Source organism: Brienomyrus brachyistius, chromosome 2, assembly GCF_023856365.1.
Source record: "Brienomyrus brachyistius isolate T26 chromosome 2, BBRACH_0.4, whole genome shotgun sequence".
Taxonomy (NCBI): Eukaryota; Metazoa; Chordata; class Actinopteri; order Osteoglossiformes; family Mormyridae; genus Brienomyrus; species Brienomyrus brachyistius.
The window spans coordinates 9739125-9760372 of NC_064534.1; the positions used below are offsets into that span (position 1 = coordinate 9739125).

The 21248-nt window shown below is 52.1% G+C and overlaps 1 protein-coding gene across 1 annotated transcript in view; it reads right to left on the bottom strand.

Moving 5' to 3' along the window:
* cabin1 (calcineurin binding protein 1) overlaps positions 1–21248 on the bottom strand; it is a 51510-nt gene that overhangs the window by 29918 nt on the left and 344 nt on the right. The window contains 27 exon segments of the mRNA XM_048989839.1: positions 16–236; positions 745–908; positions 1225–1314; positions 1556–1726; positions 2892–3153; positions 4081–4226; positions 5618–5824; positions 9168–9329; positions 10551–10666; positions 10756–10909; positions 11046–11297; positions 11874–12065; positions 12463–12612; positions 13133–13314; positions 14198–14270; positions 14715–14932; positions 15231–15367; positions 16194–16365; positions 16504–16694; positions 16696–16809; positions 17263–17415; positions 17535–17664; positions 18339–18519; positions 18632–18766; positions 19134–19247; positions 20097–20189; positions 20942–20999. Coding sequence (XP_048845796.1) covers positions 16–236; positions 745–908; positions 1225–1314; positions 1556–1726; positions 2892–3153; positions 4081–4226; positions 5618–5824; positions 9168–9329; positions 10551–10666; positions 10756–10909; positions 11046–11297; positions 11874–12065; positions 12463–12612; positions 13133–13314; positions 14198–14270; positions 14715–14932; positions 15231–15367; positions 16194–16365; positions 16504–16694; positions 16696–16809; positions 17263–17415; positions 17535–17664; positions 18339–18519; positions 18632–18766; positions 19134–19247; positions 20097–20189; positions 20942–20944 — 4183 coding nt within the window. The 5' untranslated portion in view covers positions 20945–20999.

A 21248-nucleotide genomic window follows, 5' to 3' on the forward strand; every position in this document is an offset into this window, starting at 1 on the left:
GGACCGGGACTGTACCATCGGCCTGCGGCTGGTCCTGCTGCTGCTGCCCCTGCTGCTGCTGCCACTGCTGCTGCTGAAGGGCTTTACGTTTGGCGTAATCGTGGTCGACCGGGGCGGCCGTGTACGGTGGGGATGTCAGACCTGGCCCGCTGGAGGGGGGGTGCGTCCCGAGGCCCAAGGCCACGCCCGCCGATGAGGAGTGAGAGTCGTCGTCATTGACAGATGAAGCCTTCTCCCTGAAGGATGGAAGCCAGGGGTCACAGAAGCCACGCCCAGTACCAAACATACAGGTCAGAGGTCACAGAGGACACAGAGGTCATGTCCAGCAGCAGACATACAGGTCAGAGGTCACAGAGGTCGCGCCCAGCAGCAGACACACAGGTCAGGGGTCACAGAAGTTACAGCCAACAGAAACTCAGGCTTATAAACAGACTGAAGCCCCCAGAGGCTCCTGCATGTCCCTGGCGGCCATCTTCCCTGCTCCTAAATGACACCCATCAAAGCGCCTCCGTCTTCGTTTCCTGCTGGCAGTGATTTAAGGGAAACGCTCCCATCCGCACGCAACCTTCACATCCCACCTTTGTTTCTGGAGGTCAGGCTCTTCTCAGTGGACTGCAGGCTAAACATAATCAAGCGATGCCTCCCCGGCCCGTTTGGGGTGAAGGCCAGGCTGACGGCCGTGACGATGAGGCAGCAACTCGCTAAAGCCCCCCCCCCCCCCCCCCCAGCCCCCCAAGCACGCACTTCTCGCTGGACTTCGGCATGTGCTTCTCTTCCCCGCGGGCGAAGGGTCCACAGGCAGCCTCCGCCAGGATGCTGAAGAAGAGCTCATGGTCCATCTGGGTGTCGGCGCCGGGGGGGGGGGACTCCAGCAGCTTCAGGATGGTGGCGCTGATCCGGAAGTGGAGCTGGGGAGACGCGCACACACACACACACACACAGACTCACACACATATGCAATGAGACACCCCCAAGTCTCCCACAACCCCACAAACCACCCTGTTGTACATGATGACTCTCATTCCAAACCCCCCACCCCCCAAATTTAAACGGTAATTGGAACAATCATCCCCCCTATTTATAGCAACACTGTCCCCCCCCCTTGATGCAGAGGCACAGCAAGAGGCAGCATCTGAATGTGCAAACAGGCCCAATCCACAGGCATCTGTGACATTCCTCTAAAGAAGGGGAGGGGGGCGGGCGGTTTTGGGGCCCGTTACCTACCTCCAGGGCCTCCATGGCCAGCTCGGGAGGGTTGTGGTAGTGAATCTTACGCGGGTAGCGAGCTGCCTCCTCGTGCAGGTAGTGGGCGGCCTGGGGGGGGGGGGGGGGGAGCGAGGATAAATAAAAAAAAAGATTTAAATAAGCCTATAGATGTGAAATGAACATTGGATTTAAACTCCGGCCAAGAAGGAGAAAAACACAATAGTGAGACAGAAGGATGGCTAAGGGCCTTTAAGGGATTTGAGGCCGTTTCCACCAGAGAGGGGAGGAAGGAGCTGGCTGTTCATGAAAGACGCCTCTATTCTCGGAGCAGGCGCCCCCTACAGCCCACCTGCTTGTAGAGCAGCAGGTATTCCCGCGGCGGCCGTCGGTGCTTCTCAGCGATCTTGCCCAGCATGTAGTGGATGAGCCATTCCTCCTCCTCGGCATCGCCCTCGCAGCGAGACGCGCCCTGGAAGCACTGCGAGGCCGTTTCCAGCATGGAGTCCCTGCGCTCCTCCATCTCGGGACAGACACACAGGACAAGGTCACTCAGACGGGCGAGTAAACGCCGTCATGGCAGGTAGGAGCCCCGCCGTGGCGGGTCAGGGGTGGAAACTCTGGGCGGGATCCCCTCCGAAGCCGGTCTCGGGTCAGAGCAGAGGCACGATTCAGCCAGCGTGACACAGCGAATAGGATGGGCTGGCAGGTGGCGAGCAGGTGGAGGATTTCCAGGACTGCCCCTGAGGTGGGGGAAGGGCCTGGGGAACAGAGTAGGCAGGGTGGTGGAGGCGTGAAGCCTGGCTGGAGCTGAAGCCCCACCCGAACACGGTGGGGCCCCGAAAAGTGGTGTGCGAGTGACAACAGGGGCGCGTCACGGCCGCCCTGCGAACACGATGACTGCGCTTTGCACAAAAAAAATACATAAAAACACATTTTGCCCGAAAGCTGAAACTAGCAAAGCTGATAAACAAACAAACAGATGGCCGCTTAATCACAGTGACGCCGGGAATCTGAAAGGGGGGGCGCAGAGTGGCCCTTGCTGCGCCCCCCCTGGCCACCACACACACGCACCACCCCTACAACCCAGGCCTTCGCCTCACGTGTTTGCATGCCACGCACAGATGGGGTCGTGACCTGAAGACGCACTGTCCTGCACGGGCTGTTAGGGGCAATGCGAGGGGCATGATATGGCATGGCAAGGGGCACAGCGAGGGGGCGCTGTGAGAGGCGTAGCAAGGGGTGTTGTGGGGGGAGCTGAGAGAGGCACAGTGAGGGGCACGGCATTACAAGGGGGCACAGCAAGGGGGCGTTGTGGGGGGCATGGCTTTACAAGGGGGCACTGTGAGGGGCACAGCGATTGGCACGGCAAGGGGATAACCTTTAGGTCAACAGTTCACACCCAGGTGTGAGAACTCTTCAGCCAATCAGTCCTCTAATTAGTAATCTAATTAGGGAGTCGCAGTGAAAACCTGCACACACAGTGGCCCTTTCTGGGTAAGATTACCCAGACCTATCCTTTCTCCTAACCACACCCTTCCTCCTACCCCCGCCCTCTAACCACACCCTTCCTCCTTCCCCTGCCCTCTAACCACACCTTTCCCCTTTCACCCACCCTTCTTCCTACCCCCTGCCCCCACCCTTCCTCCTTCTCCACACCCTCTGCCACCCCCCTCCCCAGCTCTCACCTGCTTGACCACCTCGGGCGGCAGCTCGCTCCTCCACTGCTTCAGCTGGCGGGAAGCGAAGGAGTGCAGGGCGTAGGACATGGTGCCGTACTCGATCCACAGCGACAGGTTGGAGCCGTCGATCTCCAGGGCGCGCCGGAAGCAGCTCAGCACGGCCATGGAGTGCTTCCAGACGGGCCCGTCGCTCTTCAGCTCGTTGGAGTTCAGCTTATCCTGGATGCGGCTGGCGCGGGCCAGCGCCATACCGGCCCACGAGTCAAACCTGGGGGCGCCATACACACGTTCTAGAACAAAAGTACTCATTTACATCTTCTCCCTGTATCAGGGTGTAACTCCCTAGAGTGTAATGATCCAGTCCTGGGTGACCCACCCTGCCTCCACTTGGCTTTCTTGGTTAGGCCTCAGGGTCCCAGCTACCATGTACAGGTTAGGGAAAGACGGACGGATGGATGGATGGATGATCACTTGATAATGAATAAAGTTCTACATCTCATAAGTGTTTTGACTACAATAAAAAAATACCCAGACCTTGCAAAAACTAAAAAGCTACTAATACCATCACATACAGTTCGAGAAAAAATTAAGAGACCACAGCACAATAATTCTTTCACTTATCTCTCAATTTATGGGTGTCCATCTGCGAATAACATATGCATTTCTTTTGCAAACTGTCCTAGCGGCGCACTGCATGCCTGCACTCGATGTTTCCCGCTGCTTTTGAAGGTCACCTGATGACATCCCACGATTCACGAGAAACTGTCAGGCAAGTTAACGGCCATCTCTGGCATTAGGAAGCCGCTTCCGCCCTTTACCTGGCTGCTGTCTGGTCGTTCCCAGTGTCTCCTGCTTCACCTTATTCTTATGTCCTGCTGTCTTAGAAATTTCGAACCAGGAAGCAACCTGCTGCTCAGTGCAGCCTCTCCCAGCAGAACCCGGATTAAACCAGGATGTAAAAATGGATATTTGTTTACTAATACAGACTGGTCTCTTAATTTTTTCCTTGGCTGTATACTTTCAATATTTGCTACACGCTAATTACTTAAGAGTTACGTGCTACAGCCCTATAGCAGTGCAGCATAAATGCAGCTACATGCTGCAGCTCATCCCGAGCCGTACTGCACTGCCAGCACGCCAGACCAGTTTCCCGCTCGTCACGGTAGCGTCAATTAGGGGAAGCTGAGCCGCCAACCTGTTTGGGCACACGCAGATGTCGTGCATGTAGAATTTTATGGCCTTGGACTGCTCCTTGTTCTTGAAGTGATAGTCAGCCAGAAGGTAGTACAGCTCGTTCACCAGAGGGGGCGCCGGAGCAGCTCCCTGGGGGAGGCACGGAACCTGGTGGGCGGGGGGGGGGGGGGAGAGGATTAAGAGATTCACTCAAAGTCACCGATGTACACGCAGCACCGTCAGTCCGCATGTTGTAATAACTGCCGCCTGCTATTTCGGATCGACGCCGGATTCTGGAACCTCGAAGGCCGACGAAGGCGAGGAAAAAAAGCGACCAATGAAATGGCTCTCTAACCTCCATTTAGCGGCGGAATACTGAGGACGAACTGGTGGCTTCCGGCTCGGCCGCTCACTGCCGGCCACACCGGCACCAGCACACGCGTGGCCAAACTGAACCTTAACCAAGCACTTCGCAGGTCTGCCCGTTTCGAAAAAGGTAAAATATACCAGCCCTGTAGGGGGCTGTCAAGCTACAGGCAGAATCTAATCCAGTCCCATCCCCGGAACCGGGACAGACGCACACGCACGGCTCTCACAGGGACGAGGGAATCGGAACTGTCGGCGGGACCCATCCTGCACACGTTCCAGCTCCTTAGATAGATATTCTATCTGACACTCTGGGGGGGGGGGTTATGTGCGTGTGTGTGTGTGTGTGTGTGTGGGGGGGGGGTGCTGTGTCAGACCCCTAACAGAGATATTCTGCTCAAGTCACTTACAAAGGTGAAATGGACATGGGATGACGCCGACAATAAAGAGGAACAGCGATTATCCTAATAAAAACGCATGTTGCTGCCTGCTTACAGCCGGACGCAAATCTGCAAATTCATATGAGATCGAAGCTCGTCTCATCGCACGCCAGCCACTTCACGGGGGGGGGGTCACGTCAACCAGGCCTCTGGCCTGCCGCCATGCCGATCTGACCCAGAACAAACTCCCCAGGGAGAGCGGCCCTCGCCATCTGCTCTCCTCTGCTGCTCCTCCGCCTCCTCCTACCGGGGGAGTGGGGGGGTCCAACCCCAAACCTGTGCCCTTTACTCCTCAACCCTGTTTACCTGCTGCCCCCCCCCACAGGGATTAGGGTCATAAACTCCGGGAGGCAACTGTACCCCCCCCCCCCCCCCCCCACCCTCACCCCATTATCCCCGGAGAATGCGGACGCGGCTCTGAGCTGTAAAAGTGAGGCGCCGCCAGGAAGGGAAGGTGTCTGGGCTGTTCGGGGCCCCATGATGCCGTGCAAAGGGAGGACGGGAGCGGGGGGTGGAGGGGAGGGGGTGTCAGAATCTCATAGTCACTGACAGCCAGCACCATACAAATGAAAACAGCTTTAAGAGGAAAATTGGCATGAGATCCCAGGTCCTGTAACACTGTAAGGTAGGAAAAATCCAGCTTTAAGCCCCCCCCCCGGCCCAAGAAGGACTGACTGCTAGCGAGGGGGGAGGCGGCCCTAACAACCGAGTCAGTGTCAAAGGCAGTGATAAGGTGTGGGGGTTCTCTCTAACCTTGTCCGTGCTGCCCTCGATGTAGGCGGACACTTCATCGACGGTGAGGGCGGGGCCTTCGCCACGCGGCACGATGGTGGATATGCGCTTCAGCAGGTTGGACAGGTCTGCCGACACCGTGCTCGTCTTGTAGCTGTCGAACTCCGGCAGCGTCTTGGGCTTGAAGTACTCGAACATGAAGAGCGCATCGGCCCACTGCAGCTCCACCTGCTGGACGAGGGCGGGAGCGCCGACCCCCAGGAGCAGAGCGTGAGTCAAGAGGAGACGAGAGCATGAAACTGGTCCGGACGTCCACCCGACCGTGATGGAAAAGCTGGCGTCCGACATGCGAGAAGTGAAATCTGGGTAACATACCTCAGTGAGTCATTAATAACCAAGGACTTACATACAGGAAGATTAAACTTAGAGTTAGACACGAGGCAGAAACGTTCGAAGAAAGAGTTGAAAAACCGTAACTATGCCCCCCATACAGATGTGAACCGCAACACAACATGTCACAGCAACATACTGTCACGCAGCACCAGCTGTATCCCAAACACACAGACATTTACTGTGGCACATGCGACTCTCTCTCAATTCTTATAAATAGTTTTGGTCAACGGATTTTTACTTTCTTTTTGTTTCACAGATCAAAACGTGAATCTTACAATATTGTCCGTGCTGAATTCATATATCCGAACAGAATTGACTTATTACACAAGGATTTTGAGTGACACACCATTAAACCTCATGCTGCACATATTTACAGTATATGTGCTTGGTGAATGTGATTTATCTAAAGGGTAGAAGTGTATGATTTTCTGCTGCTGCTGGCCTCAGGAACGTCCCTTAAGGGTCCAGAAGTCAGCCAGCACACTGGGATTCCTCCTGCCTTGATATCGGTTTTCCATATCAGAGACAGAGCAGCCCCCCTGTCTCAATGTGTTCAAACATGATACAGCCTGTAAACTCTGGCAAGACACACTTACAGCACTTTGCGCCCTTCTGTAAAGTGCTAAAAATGTTCAGAAACAGAATTCAACTCATTTTTCCTAAATCGTGCCCATACAGTCTTCATAAGGAATTACATACTACAAATAGAGCCTAAAAATGACGTCACTGAAAACTATGGGTGAGAGCAAAATTCTGATTGCATTTGTTAAACCTGCACCAAAAGGTTTAGAAAAGACCACCCTTACTCGTTTCATACTCAGATTTTCGTTGACAAATGTTGCTTGAAATACCCATGTTTGACACATTTTATAATAGTTGTAACAAAATTGGCAGTTTCTCAAAAACCTTATGGGATCTGTTAGTATTTCTGCGATCAAAAAAAAAACATCCATTCATCCGTGTTCCAGAAGTGCTAATCTGATTCACAAAATAAATAAAAACATGAGATTACAAACAAAAACATAGATTTAAAAAATGTAGATTTAAATGTGACAAGGATTCCAAAGGCAGACCGTTGAATACTGTGAAGGAGGCCATGCAGCAGGCCGGGGGAGAGGGGAGCTAATGGCCATCAGTAAATTCCTCATTGACCTGCAGACATCCCAACAGGGCTGCTGTAACATCAGGCTAGCAGCCCCAGTGGCTGACAGCTGCCTCCTATTTCCCCAACCGCCCTCAATGCCTGCCCAGTCGGAGGCTGCTGTATCCTCGCACTGTCTTTTAGAGAGACACACATCTTCCCACATAAGTGTAAGGGTCACATGTCCAGGTAGGAGGTGATGTCATGGGGTCAGCTGATCCCCCAGCCCCCGCCCATTCCTGCTACTGCCTGCTTTGTTCCTCTGTTTATTCTCTTGCCGTTCTCTTCTTATTTTAACCACTAAATGTGCTCCAGTGCTGAATTATTAACAGCGGAATGCAGCGGCACTGAGACGGTGCCTCAGTGTGCCCGCCCATCCCTTCCGGAACCTTCTCCTTCTTGAGAGATTTGATCCATTTGCTTTATGTGTGGTCTAGTGTTTTCCGCACGACCGGCATCTCCGCGACGGACTACGTGCCCACAGAAAGGGTCAGCTGGTCACCAGCGGCGCGTGGCTGCCTACCAACCCCAACGCCGGCTGCTTCTACACGTTTCCTAAACCTGAACAAACAAGTGGTGATATTTTTATGCAGAAAAGGTCTGATTTTCCAGCTTATTCTGACGCTGTCTTTCCAGAACACTGCCAACATTTCCTCACAATGCTTCCCCTTCGCCAGATGACTCTATCTTCATCCACCAACAGATCACGAGGCAGTAACTTTACAAGCGTGTTCAAGACCCGAAATATTCGGATCCCATCACGTCCTCCGTCTCGCACCGCAGGTGTGCGACAGCCGGATGGACAAACTTTCCACTAGAGGAGACAGGGGGTGAAAATGTGGAGGTCAGACGGGCACAAACAAAGACCAGAAAACTCGAGTTGCCAAGGTCACTGCCATGGGGCCACACAGCGCCCCCTTTTGGCCACAGAGACTACTGGTCTCTCTTTAACCCCTCCTTGGCATTTGGAAGCTGGTGGAAGCTCTTCACCCGCCTGTGGTGGTATGACACCGTCATCGACAGGAAGCGAGAGGAGTACAGACTACGGGGTCGGGCCAGACCTTCCAGAAACAGGGAGGCGGGTCACGCCGTTGCATCCCGCCATGCTGCACCGCTGAGCCGTGCCCCTGTCTCTGCCCCCCCCTCTTATCCTCTGCTGCTGAGGGGGTCGCAGGGTGATGAATTCAGCATTTTCTGGCACCATAAGCACCTTTTCCATGACATAACCCCACCCCATAAACAAAGGGCAGAAAGGTTGTGCCAGAACACGCTGTCGGATGGTGCAAATAGGGCACAGGGGCTCACTCATGGCAGAGCTAATGCATCCATCACCCTGCTGCGGGCACAGAGACACAAACACACACACACACACACACACTCAAAGAATGAGACGACCATTCCAGTTCTTCCCTTTCTCAATAAAACACGGGTCCCTCCACTAAATGCTTGTTCAGAGAGGCCTGCAGATAATTAATCTCATTCAGGTTCCCTGAGAGAAAATCAATCACACTCCTATTGACTTGTTTGTTAGTCCAACCCCCGGTGTTGCTCTCGCGGGGTAGCCATCGCCTAATGGCTAAGCACTCAGTGTTTGTTACCTAATAAACTCCCCCATCAGCTCCTCAGAGACCCTCGGACCCCCTGCGCAAATCAAATCACTAACTCAGGGTTCCCTCTGGTGGCCCATCTAAAGCACTACACCTCATACATTGAAAACCAGCAAATTTAGGTGAGCGGCTGGGATGGGGTCTGGACTGGCGGGGGGGGGTACAGACAGGAATGGGATTTGTGGGACCTACATTTACATACAGATCTTTCGCATGATTACTTCGTAACTCTTATCTCTCAAAGGAGAAGAAACGCATTCCTGGATTTCCCTAGATTAAAAAATAATGGTTTTTTCATTCCTATAATTAAAGAAACACTGGCAGCTAGCAGTTTATATGAAAGCATCATACTAAATACAGTAGTAGCATGTAGTACAGGGATGACTGAGCATCCTAGCTGTGCAGCGCCCCCTGGTGTCGGTGTGGGCACCTGCTGGGCCGAATGCTCCTCCAGGTAGCGCGCCTTGCTCTTCTTGCTAGGGTAGGCATACAGGCAGTAGAAGCACTGCTCCAGGGCCGTCTCCAGCTCCTCCTTGTAGGGGTGAGTGTCCTCGCCCATGGAGGCTGCCAGCTCTTTCTGTAGCACCCGCACCTGGGTGGGGCGGGCGGGTAACATGGGAGTGAGGAGACAGACAAGAGAAGGGGAGAGACCCAGAGGGAATCTGGGAGTTGGAGGAGCAGAGGAGGGACCCAGAGGGAAACTGGGAGATGGAGGAGCAAGGAGAGGAACTCAGAGGGAAACGGGAAGATAGAGGAGCAAGTGGTGGAACTCAGAGGGAACCAGGAAGATAGAGGAGCAAGGGGAGGAACTCAGAGGGAACCAGGAAGATAGAGGAGCAAGGGGAGGAACTCAGAGGGAACCAGGAAGATAGAGGAGCAAGTGGAGGAACTCAGAGGGAACCAGGAAGATAGAGGAGCAAGGGGAGGAACTCAGAGGGAACCAGGAAGATAGAGGAGCAAGGGGAGGAACTCAGAGGGAACCAGGAAGATAGAGGAGCAAGGGGAGGAACTCAGAGGGAACCAGGAAGATAGAGGAGCAAGGGGAGGAACTCAGAGGGAACCAGGAAGATAGAGGAGCAAGGAGAGGAACTCAGAGGGAAACGGGAAGATAGAGGAGCAAGTGGTGGAACTCAGAGGGAACCAGGAAGATAGAGGAGCAAGGGGAGGAACTCAGAGGGAACCAGGAAGATAGAGGAGCAAGGGGAGGAACTCAGAGGGAACCAGGAAGATAGAGGAGCAAGGCGAGGAACTCAGAGGGAACCAGGAAGATAGAGGAGCAAGGGGAGGAACTCAGAGGGAACCAGGAAGATAGAGGAGCAAGGGGAGGAACTCAGAGGGAACCAGGAAGATAGAGGAGCAAGGGGAGGAACTCAGAGGGAACCAGGAAGATAGAGGAGCAAGGAGAGGAACTCAGAGGGAAACGGGAAGATAGAGGAGCAAGTGGTGGAACTCAGAGGGAACCGGGAAGATAGAGGAGCAAGGGGAGGAACTCAGAGGGAACCAGGAAGATAGAGGAGCAAGGGGAGGAACTCAGAGGGAACCAGGAAGATAGAGGAGCAAGGCGAGGAACTCAGAGGGAACCAGGAAGATAGAGGAGCAAGGGGAGGAACTCAGAGGGAACCAGGAAGATAGAGGAGCAAGGGGAGGAACTCAGAGGGAACCAGGAAGATAGAGGAGCAAGGGGAGGAACTCAGAGGGAACCAGGAAGATAGAGGGGCAAGGGGAGGAACTCAGAGGGAACCAGGAAGATAGAGGAGCAAGTGGTGGAACTCAGAGGGAAACGGGCAGATAGAGGAACAGAGGAGAGACTCACATAGAACTTGAGAAGCGCCCCGTCCGAGTTGCAGCACCAGGAGCGTCGGCCCAGGTATTCATGGGCCGTGTTGAGCAGCATCAGGGAGGAGGGCAGCATGGGCCGGTCGGGGTCGTCTGTGAAGACAGAGCGCGTTTAGGTGGGGGGGGGGGGGGGGGTACACTCAGGGAGACATACAGGCACACAATCTCATGCAAGCACCCACCGTCCTCGTCTTGAGCAGGAATGTGCTGCCGCAGCAAGGAGTCGAAGGCGGCCTCCTCCTGCTTGATGATGCGGTACAGAATGATCCAGGGCAGCACGGAGGAGAAGTGCGCCTCCTTGAGGTCATCCAGCTGCGACATGCTGTAGTCAATCAGCTGGGGGGGTTACAGGGACATGTTAATGTCATCATCAGCGTCATCATCATCAGGTCACATTCATATCTATTCACACAGAAAGATCTGAGCTGGGTTCAGTGACTGTGTGATCCAGCTGGGATTGTCGCGCTCACACCTGAATGAGGTTCCCCGTTAGCCGAGCCAGGCTGGCGGCCCGCGGCGGGGTGCTGAGCAGCTGGGGGTCCCGTGAGAAGCAGAGCTCGATGCCCTCCAGCATGTGCGTGATGGCTGCTGCCCACTCGTCCCGGGCGGAGGAGGAAGAGGAGGAAGGTGGGGAGAAACTGCTGAGCTGCTGCACGGCCTCGTGCAGCGCCACCTCTGAGCACTCCAAGCACTGCGCCAGGTCCTCTTGTCGCAGCAGGGAGTTCTGCCACCAGCGTCCACGGAGGGGGGCGCCAAAGAGGACCAAGAGATTTAAAGAAAATGGAATTTGTTTTAGTAATAGACACCTTGGCCGCACTGCCAACCTTGTATTGGATAGAGGGTGTAGAAGAGGTAGGGAGGGATGGATGGAGGGATGGACGAACAAATAAAAAAAGGACAAAAATAAACTGGCATAACCAGAGAAGCAGGATTCTGATTAATAATGCAAATGTCACACACTCCAGCGCACCACTGGTGCGGCTGATTCCTCCACTGACATCCATACTGTCGCAGGAAACCAGCAGGCCATTCACGCATGAATGAGACTGCAATTAAAAAAAAATCCTGATGCCGGGGGTTTAGCTGGCGCTAAACACCTACAGACTCAGGATACATTTCAGCATTTTGGTCACTGATATCTTGGTCTGTAAATAAGCGTTCAGGATAAGCTTTGGATGCATATACATGTAATGTGTGGGTACATATAAGCAAAGGGTTGGTGCACCGAATGGGAGAAGGGATATGGTGAGCAAGTCTCTCCCCCCCAGTACCCGCCCCCCACCCCCGACATCCCCTGTACCTGCAACAGCAGCAACTGAGCGGGTCTCTCGGGGACGGAGCTAGCGAACTCCAGGGCCTTGACCCGGGCGGAGACTGAGCTCAGCGTCGGCCGCAGCAGACGCACGACAGAACCATAGTCACCGGCTTCGAAGAGCCGCTGAATCTCCTCCAGGGACTGGCAGCGCTCCAGGGACTTCAGCTTCTTGTCGATCTGGGGGGGGGGGGGGTAGCGATGCATTTCAAACCAGAGCTGAAAGTCCGCAGAGGTCAGCCTCCCATTTTGTAGGCATGCAGTTTAGCCTGGAGCATGACTGTCTGGGAGTGATGACTTCGCATTTTAGCTCTGATTGGCTAATGGCAATCCAACCTGATATGCTATTGGTGCGTTCGTAGCAAGTCCTACCCAACCGAGACTGCTGAACCCAGACCTATATTTCAATAAGGAATATCTCCAAACCTCAGTATAATACAAGTAAAAGCCCAGAAAGACCTCAATTTTGACTGGACTGAAAGAAACATGTACTAAACATGTAATGACAATATAGTATAGCTAGACAGTTATGCCTGCCCTGCCCACTGCCCCCCCCCTTCCTATCTCGCCAACTAACCTCATCCACAGAGATGGTCCCATCCATGTGCAGATTGGGCAGGTAGATGGTGTACTTGCGGCCCTCGCCGCCTGCTGCCTGTCTGGCCGATGGACTCTGCAGCATCTCAGCACAGGTGTCGTAGCTGTCCACCGCCTGCTCCATGTCGCCCTGCAGTGGAAATCACAGGTAACACACAGCGACCGGTAATCCAATAGTTCAATGAAAGAAAAGGTCCTTCACAGAAACACACGCCAGACACTGCAGCACGTGGCCATCCCATAAACAGTAACCATGGGACTGAAAGCCTGTCAAAAATGTGCAATGTTTGCCAAGTGACTCAAGGGCGGAGTTTATTCTGTATTGGGCTCCAAGAGCTGCAATCAAGTATCGTAGGCCGAACATCCAAAAATATTACATCATCCACCCTTTGTGCTTTAAGAGAGGCTGCAGTTCACCCACATCCCACTAGGGGCAGAGTGAGACATGCCCTGAACACAAGCATGAAGCATGAATCAACCACAATTCTTTATAATTGTTTGCAGCAATTAACCTCCTAGTGAAAGTCTTTTCTTCCACTTTTATAGGTTTTAACCTTCAGTCTATTACCAGGGTCACACCCGTGGCTTCAACCTGCAACCCTCTGCTAATTCGGGTGCTTCTTGGAGGAAAGTATAATACCAGAACTCACCTGTAGGGCCAGAAAGCGAGCTTTGAGCCAGTAGACTCGCACCAGGTAGGCCAGCCACCTGTCCCCGAAGAGGTCCCGCTGCGAGGAAGCCAGCGCCAGCTGCAGCAGGTCCCCCTGGAAGCTGGGCCCCGGGAAGAGGACCTGCTCGCCGTCGGGGCCTACCGGACCCTTCCGCGGGGACACTGGAAACGAGGCACGCATTTGAAATTGTGTCGTCTAGCAACAACTGCCACTGCACGTCAAACAAAGGCTGCTGTGTCATTGACACAGGGACTCGCATTGACAGCGGGCTGGGACCCCCGAACTTCAATTTGAGGGACATGCAGATCCGCGCTGCGAGTCCCTTACAGCATTTCAGCCAGTCGCCCACCGACAGTGACGCAGAAAGCAATTAACGCAGCTAATAGCATAAACATCTTGGGAGAAAGGGAAACCGTTTCATGTCTAAAAACTAGTAATGGGTCTCATTTAAACTTCACACATTCGCAACAATAACGACGTGCTTAAGCAAATAAAATTGCTCAGTGCTTCCAGAAATTTTGGATTTCCAATCTACACGTACAGATGCTGCTTGAGTTACGATGGGGTTACGTTCCAACGAACCCATCCTAAGTGGAAAATAACGCAAGTCGAATAGGAATATCATATGATAAGTAAATGAATAACCACTGTCACTGAATAAGTATATAATTATAGTAACCAAATAGCAGTAACTGAAAAGCTAATGGATACAAGTTGATTTGGTTAAATACAGAAAAAAAACACCATGTGATATGTTGTTAGTCACTGTATGAGATGTTTTCGCTTACGATCACTACAGAGGCTAGAAGCGTGGCTGCTGCCATCGCCTGGCATATCGCTAAGCCCAGGAGCAGATCAAAGTTGACTACTGGATGTGCATCACTATCAAAATATTGCAAAACAAACCATCATCAAGCAAGTTATGTAAATAAAGGGCCGGCATGGTGAATTCAGTGCCGCCTGAAAGCTCCCGGACTGAAGGGGCCCTGCTGTGTGTGTGAAGCTCGAGAAAGAAACAGACAGACACACTGCTCAGACTCCTACCAGTTTTGCCCTTGGTCAGTGACCATCGCTCCAACTGCAGCTCCATGCACGAGAGGCTCATCACCATCATATCCTGCACAGGGAGAACCAATCAGCACTCAGGAAACATCAGCCAACTAATAAAAAAAAGCATCAACCTTTTAGCCAACCGATAAAAAAAAGCACCAACTTTTTAGCCAACCAATAAAAAAGCACCAACCTTTCGACCAACATTTTTGGGTGACAGACATAAATTCCTCTTTGCTGAAATTTGTGGAAAGCCCCCCCCCTCCACCCCCACAAAGTAACAAAGGCCCCACTGACTTTAACAGCAGAAAACGACACATTTCACAGCAATAGCTGGAGTATCAGATATCCAACCCTGATTCAACAGGTACTCTGCATTCCAACTCAGAACACCATCCCACACAATGCAGCCCCACTCCTAGTTACAACCCTATCATTTACACATCCAGCTCCACTAACAAGACCACACCCCCAAACTCCACCCCTACTGTCATAGCCACGCCCTCCTTACTCGGATGTGCTGGTCACTGCAGTCCCTGAGTAGTGGGTTGGGCAGCCCAATGCTGTGGCTCCTCCAGCAGTAGTATACATCGAGCACCACGGTGGATAGCCCGGGGGGCCACTCCTGCAGGTACCGCCGGCCCACTGCCTTGAGGTAGCGCATCATCAGCTCCAGGATGCCGCCGTTTTGCTGGTTGTCAAGGAGGAAGCCGTGCACATCCTGGCGCTCTGCAGGTGAGCAATCAAAGTACAGTAAGTGACACATTATTTGCCCGCTCAGCCACGGCATTAATAGAGAATTAACCCACTGAAGCGATTCTAGCTAAGTCTCCCCTCCCAGTTGTACAGCAGGGCCCCACCTTGAGCCATTTGTGCATCCTCCGCAGCACCCACTGTACAAGAACATTATTATTTTAGATTTGCTCAAAATGTTTCCCTACAAGTAATCATGCTGTTCTGTGGGCGGTACGGAACAGCAACCAACCAACACATGACGGGTTGTGAGAGGCATCTGCAAACCGCCCACCTGACTCCATGACCATCACAGCGTCAAAGTGCAGGCTGCCGACGCCGCTGGTCAGCTGGGAGTCTGGCTTCACCTCCGACTGGGTCTCATAGGTGCCCAGGCTCTCCTCGTCGTCCTCCAGCTCAAACTTTTTCAGCCTGAGGAAGACATGCCGTCAGACCTTTACACTCCATTCCAGATGGTGGGGCTGCCCAACCACAAAAATATCCTCTTACCTTCTAAAAGCAGGTGGTTATATTCAGAATGGCGAACCCCTCCAGCATTCATTTACAAAGCTAAACTTACTGATCCAAAGGATCTGGCTAAGAAATCTTGTTTAAGAGCTGAGCAGGGCCTTATGCCATTTGGGGATTAATCCTGTCCCTTATCCACTGCTCCATCCTCACAGACACTAATACTGAACTTAGACAGTGGCATCTCTCCATGCCTTCATCCCTCTCTTCCTTCATTCCTCCATCTATCTCTACTTTGCACCTGTACCACTGCATGCCGTCATATTTCCTAACACAATCACTCTCACTGCACTGCCCATCCAGACTTTATGCTACCTCATACATATTTTGTGCAGAACCATTTTACACATATTTATAATTGATCTATAAATGTCTAAAGTATTATATCTGTATATATTTCTTTTGCATGCGGTTAGATGCTAATTGCGTTTCATTGGCTCTGTACCTGAACAATATCATTAAAGTTGAATCTAATCCATCTTCCATAAATGCTTATCCAGTACAGAGTCATGGTGAGCTTGGAGCCCATCCCAGGAAGTACTGGGCACGAGGCAGGGGACACCCTGGAAGGCATGCCAGTCTGGGGAATCCCTGTGCTCTGATCAATTAGGAAACCTTGTAATTACAGATGTGGTTATATAATCAGCGCATCCTGCCGTCTCTCACAGGGGAAGGAGGGTTGCCAGGTCTGTCGGACCTGGAGCGGCGAATCCCCATTCCGCTTGCGTACCTGGAGGGTAGGAACTTGAGCAGCAGCTCTTGGAAGTCGATCTTCTCCTCCTTCTTGCACTTGGTGTTCCTGACGCGTGCCGAGCGCCGCTTGGCTGTCTCCCCGCTATCCTCCACCACGCGCTTCCGCTTGGGGGGCTTCTTCGCCTTGTCACACAGGGAGGGGTCCAGTCCTGGAGGGGGGAGGGCACGAAGGAGAGGCCCGTCACGAGCCATACACCATCATAGACACCCGGACATGCAGAACTAGTTACTGTCACAGCAAAATAAACCATGGACACTCGGGAAAGATGGCAGCAGCAGCTACAGACCTAGTGGGGGCGCTGTGGGTGCCGCCTCTAGCGGTGTTTGACTCTGGCCATTGTGAGGGAAGGTGGGGATGTGGGTGGGGACCAGCTGGTCCACGGTGGGTGGGGGTGGCAGGGACGGGCTGGTGGTGGCGCTGGACAGCGTCTGAATCACGCTGACTGGGGTGAAGGCCGGAGGAAGGGCGGGGGGGGTGCTCAGGGTCGCGGTACTCCGACAGGTCGATCCTGCGGCCCAGGCTGGGTCGGGGCGGCTCGCAGGTGGTCTGGTACCGGTACATGGCCAGCAGGCTCTCTCCCACACACATCCACCTAAGTGACCCAAATGAGCTGTCGTTATTATGCACTCCTCTTACCTCACTCATGGGAGTTTTACTTACACAAAAATCTTCCGAGGGCAGAATGAAAAATGATCAGACATCTTGGTCCCACCTCCTCTAGTTACTTGGACCACCTCCTCTACAATCTGATTGGTTATCTCTCTGAGCCAATCATATTTGTGCGGTTCTTGTTCAAGTACAACTTCCACGAGCCATTTCCTTCGTCATCTCTCCCTTCCATGCCACATCTAACATCTTGTTTAACCCATCCAGTGCTTTGGTTCCATCCTGTAAAGTTCACTATCAAGGGCCCATTACAGATCACAGGATTCAGATTTAGAATCATCAGCCAATCAGAAGTGGAAACCATGCTCTTATCTCTGACAGTCTAGGCAATACAAGTAGACCCCCCCAGTCAGGTCTGATGTGACCTGGCGACGCCTACGTGTAGGACGTGATAGGCTGGACCAGGGTCAAGTCTGGCTTGGGCTCCTGCATGGACAGCGCCTGTTGCCGCCGGCGACGCAGCTCAAGCCCCTCTTCCACGATGGCACTGGCCTCCTCCTCATCCACCTCCGCCGAGTGAATGGACATATCACTGCCAGAAAAGGGGCAGAAGCGGGACAGTCAGCCCTCCTCACATCCACAACGGTTTGCTGGGTAGCCTGAAGTGCCAAAATCTGCCCCCATCTGATGCAGCTGAGGGCCCAAACTCACCACTTGAGGAACATCTGGAACGAGTCCCTCCGGAGGCAAGGCTGCTCTTGGAAGATCCTCTCCTTCAGCACCAGGCCCTTGCTGTAGCAGGGATCCTTCTCCAGGGCCTTGCAGATGAAGTACAGACAGCCTGGCAGGCAGGGCCAGGAACCACCATTAAAGATCTCCCAGTCTCTTCCATAAAACCCGCGAGGCCACACAAGAGCCTCGGAAGGCAAAGTCGTCCACCTTCTAGCTCATGTTCCATCGTAACTGCTGAGCTGATGTAACGGAACGTCTGCGGGTTTCTGGCTCTCAGAGTCCTCGAGCACCGCGACATTAGAAAAACAAGCCTTTTCTGTACCAGGCTTGTTCCTTCTGTTCTCTACACCTGTTCTAGCACAGATGACGAAAATGCGGAACATCTGCGGATGCCGGTTCCCCGCAGACGCGGAGGGAGGGCCGCAGCTGCTACCTCTTCCTGAGGATATCAGAGAGCGGAATCCACATAGGCTTGCTGTCATGGCACCTCAATGGGAGGCGTAATGAAGGCAGCCCACCCGCCCCCACACCCTTCTGTCTCGGGGGGGGGGGGGGGGGGGGGGTGCTGCTTATCCATCACATGGGAGAATGAGACGGAGGCTCCTCTCCCATCTCCCCACACACTGCCCATCTCTCATTTACCTCCCTGTACTGTGCAATACGGCTGCACCAAAAGTACAGGATCTCAAAGTATTGCAAGAGCTCTTTGACAACATTCCAGCACCGTTCTGGGTGGGGGTGTAGCTTAGCAGTGGTGAGTGGGTGAGGTTCTGCGTGACTCACAGTTGTAGTCGCTAAGCGTGTAGAGCACGGTGATGAGGTTATCCAGGCAGGGCCAGTGATCCGGATTGCAGCGTAGACCTTCCTCGAAGGCGTGCCGGGCCAGCGAGACCCGCACCAGACGCACCGCCACCAGGCCGATCTTGTGCCACATGTTGACATCCGTGGAGTCCAGCAGCACGGCCTACGGTGACCCAGGACGTCACATGGTTCCAAGTTAGGTTCACAGAGCCCCTTTCCCAGAATAGGACACCTTTTGAACAGCCTCCTCACACAGCATAATGGGCAGAAGCTACCTCTAGATAGAACTCCATGGCGATCTCCAGGTCGCCCCGCTGCGCGGCCAGGTTGCCCAGGTTCTTGTAGGTGGAGTACTTGAGCATAAGGCCGGTGTGTCTCAGGCCTGCCTGCTCATCCTCTGAGGGAACAGCCTTAAAGAAAAGGCAGGTGACTTCACCGTGCTACTCCAAGCACAGGGAGAGTCTGCCACCTTTCTGACACATGTGCAGGGTCATATCTCTCAGGATCCGGTTTACAGTCACTTATAATCAGCTTGGTACCACAGGCACAAAAAGCTACATTTCCATTAGTCCTTCATTTGCATAACAAGTCTAAATTTAAACATTTTTCTTATAAATCAAACAAAAAAAAATAAACTCGTTATATAGAATATTAAGCAAAACACCTCACTATGGTATACCTACTGCTCCTGACCACAACAGGCATGCAAGCGATTCTGGAAATAAAGGCCAGACTGAGTCAAACGATCAAAGATTTTCAAGAATCTTTTCTGCGCACCTCCTTGAGCAGCGGAGTTTGGAGGAGCTCATGATACGCCTTGGCTGATTCCTCAAACCGGTCATGTTTCTGCAGATCCAAGGCTTTGTGGTACAGGGCAAATGCCTCCGCTTCCTATCAGGGATGGGGGGGGGGGGGGGGGGGGGGGGCACAAGTGTTACCTTCCATCGAATCCTGGATGGAGTCGTAGGGGAAGAGCTACAGGAAGCACAGGCCATTAGGCAAGAGTGTACCTCACGTTACGGGCAATTTAGAACTGTCAACTAGCGTAACTGCTACACAGAGAGAGCATAGAAAATCCACATATACATAGTTCAACTGGGATTCAAGCTGTCAACCTCAGCGGTACCAGGGAACAGTGCGGCCCACAAAAAGCAATACAACCACAAAAAATGTTATTGCCTGAACTTTTTGACAGGAGGTTTCTGCAGGCTTGTTTCATAATTATAATTATTATTATTTTGTCAGATTACAGACAGTCTCTGGAACAAAGCATGGGTTAAAGGCCTTGCTCAGTCATTCTGTTGAGACTGGGATTTGAACCTGTGACCTTCCGCTCGCAAGCACAATGTTCCAACCAGCTCTGCCACATCACCCTGCAAGGCACTTATGAGGTGACTAATTTTCAATAATTACTTAATTAAAACAATCACAACCACAGTTATGATTAAAAACAGAATTCCCTGTGACTCAAAACCTGAAGATCACCTGTAATATTTAAGCAAGGAGACCTGCCCCAAAGAACAGAGAAAATTACAAATGCAAGCTGGGCCTCACGATACTTCTGGCTTTTTGGGTTTTAAGCAGGTGGTGTCAGAAAAGTTACCACAGGGATATTTTACCACAGCTGACTTTACTCATAATAAACAGCAGTGACAGAAACCTAGTAACAACTCATCAGAAAAAAAAAAATGCTTTCTCATCTGCATAGTCATGCCTCCATGCAGATGTGTCAGATGTTACCTGAGCTTCCTTGGTCTGGCTTTTGTAGCTGGTCAGGGGGTCCCCATGGTCGTCAGGGGTAACCGATGAGGCGTTCAGTGCAGCGATTCGAATCTGCAGTTAAACATTCATACACAGTTCACATGATGAGCATTGGACCTCTTAATGATAAAACCGAAAATAAGTTGTTATATCTCATTCCATCAGTTTACCCTCATGGAGTACCAGTCAAAAGTTTGGACACACCTACCCATAGAGAGGTTTATCTGTACTATTTTCAACAATTCAACAATAATTATAAAGAAATCAAAACTGTAAAATAACTTACATTAAATTCTGCACTGACCGACAAAGTATTAAACGAAAACAATTTGTTTTTTGGGGGGGGGGGGCAGCTTTGTGGGTTGGAACTCAGAAGGTTGCTGGGTCAAATCCCATGGTCAGCATTGTGATGCCACGAAAAGGCCCTGGAAGGAGACCCTTATCCCCAACTGCTCCAGCGACTGGCTGATGCTACCTCCTGGGATGCTTTCCCAGCTGTTCAGGAGTTCCCACATATGCTGAGCATTCATTGGCTGCTTTTCCTTCACTTTCTGTCAAATCCTCCAAAACCAACCCCACTGTGTTTAGGTCAGGTGCCATGGTCATGTGATACAACACACTATCACTCTCCTTTGTAGGTGGCTTGGCACTTTACATGCATCTTTATTATTTGGGTGAGGCATGGTGGCCTGGTAAGTTTATTTGCAGAAAAACTGAAGGACTACATTTGACACTCTGAGAATTTATCATCGAGGTTAACTATTCAGGTTAATTTCATTGATGTGCCAAGAAAAGGGGGAGAGTAAAAATGGCAAAAAAATTACCATAGTTTAATTTTGTACCAGCATCGGTTCCGGTCTCGACAGTTCCCGATGTAAAAGCCTGTATGCAAGTAGAACAACAAAAAGATGGCAGGAGACAATAACAGTATTAACACAACGTGATTCTGCAAGTTCCATGGTTTTAGGTATATGCACATGTGAAACTGAACAGTCCGTTATGAAGTGAAATGCACTTCAGTAATAAAAAAGACAATGCAGGCTCAAAAAAGAAAAGAAAACACATTTTAATCTCTGCCTATAACACTCCGCTGCAACAAGGGATGCTATTTTACAGTCGCAACGGCAAAAC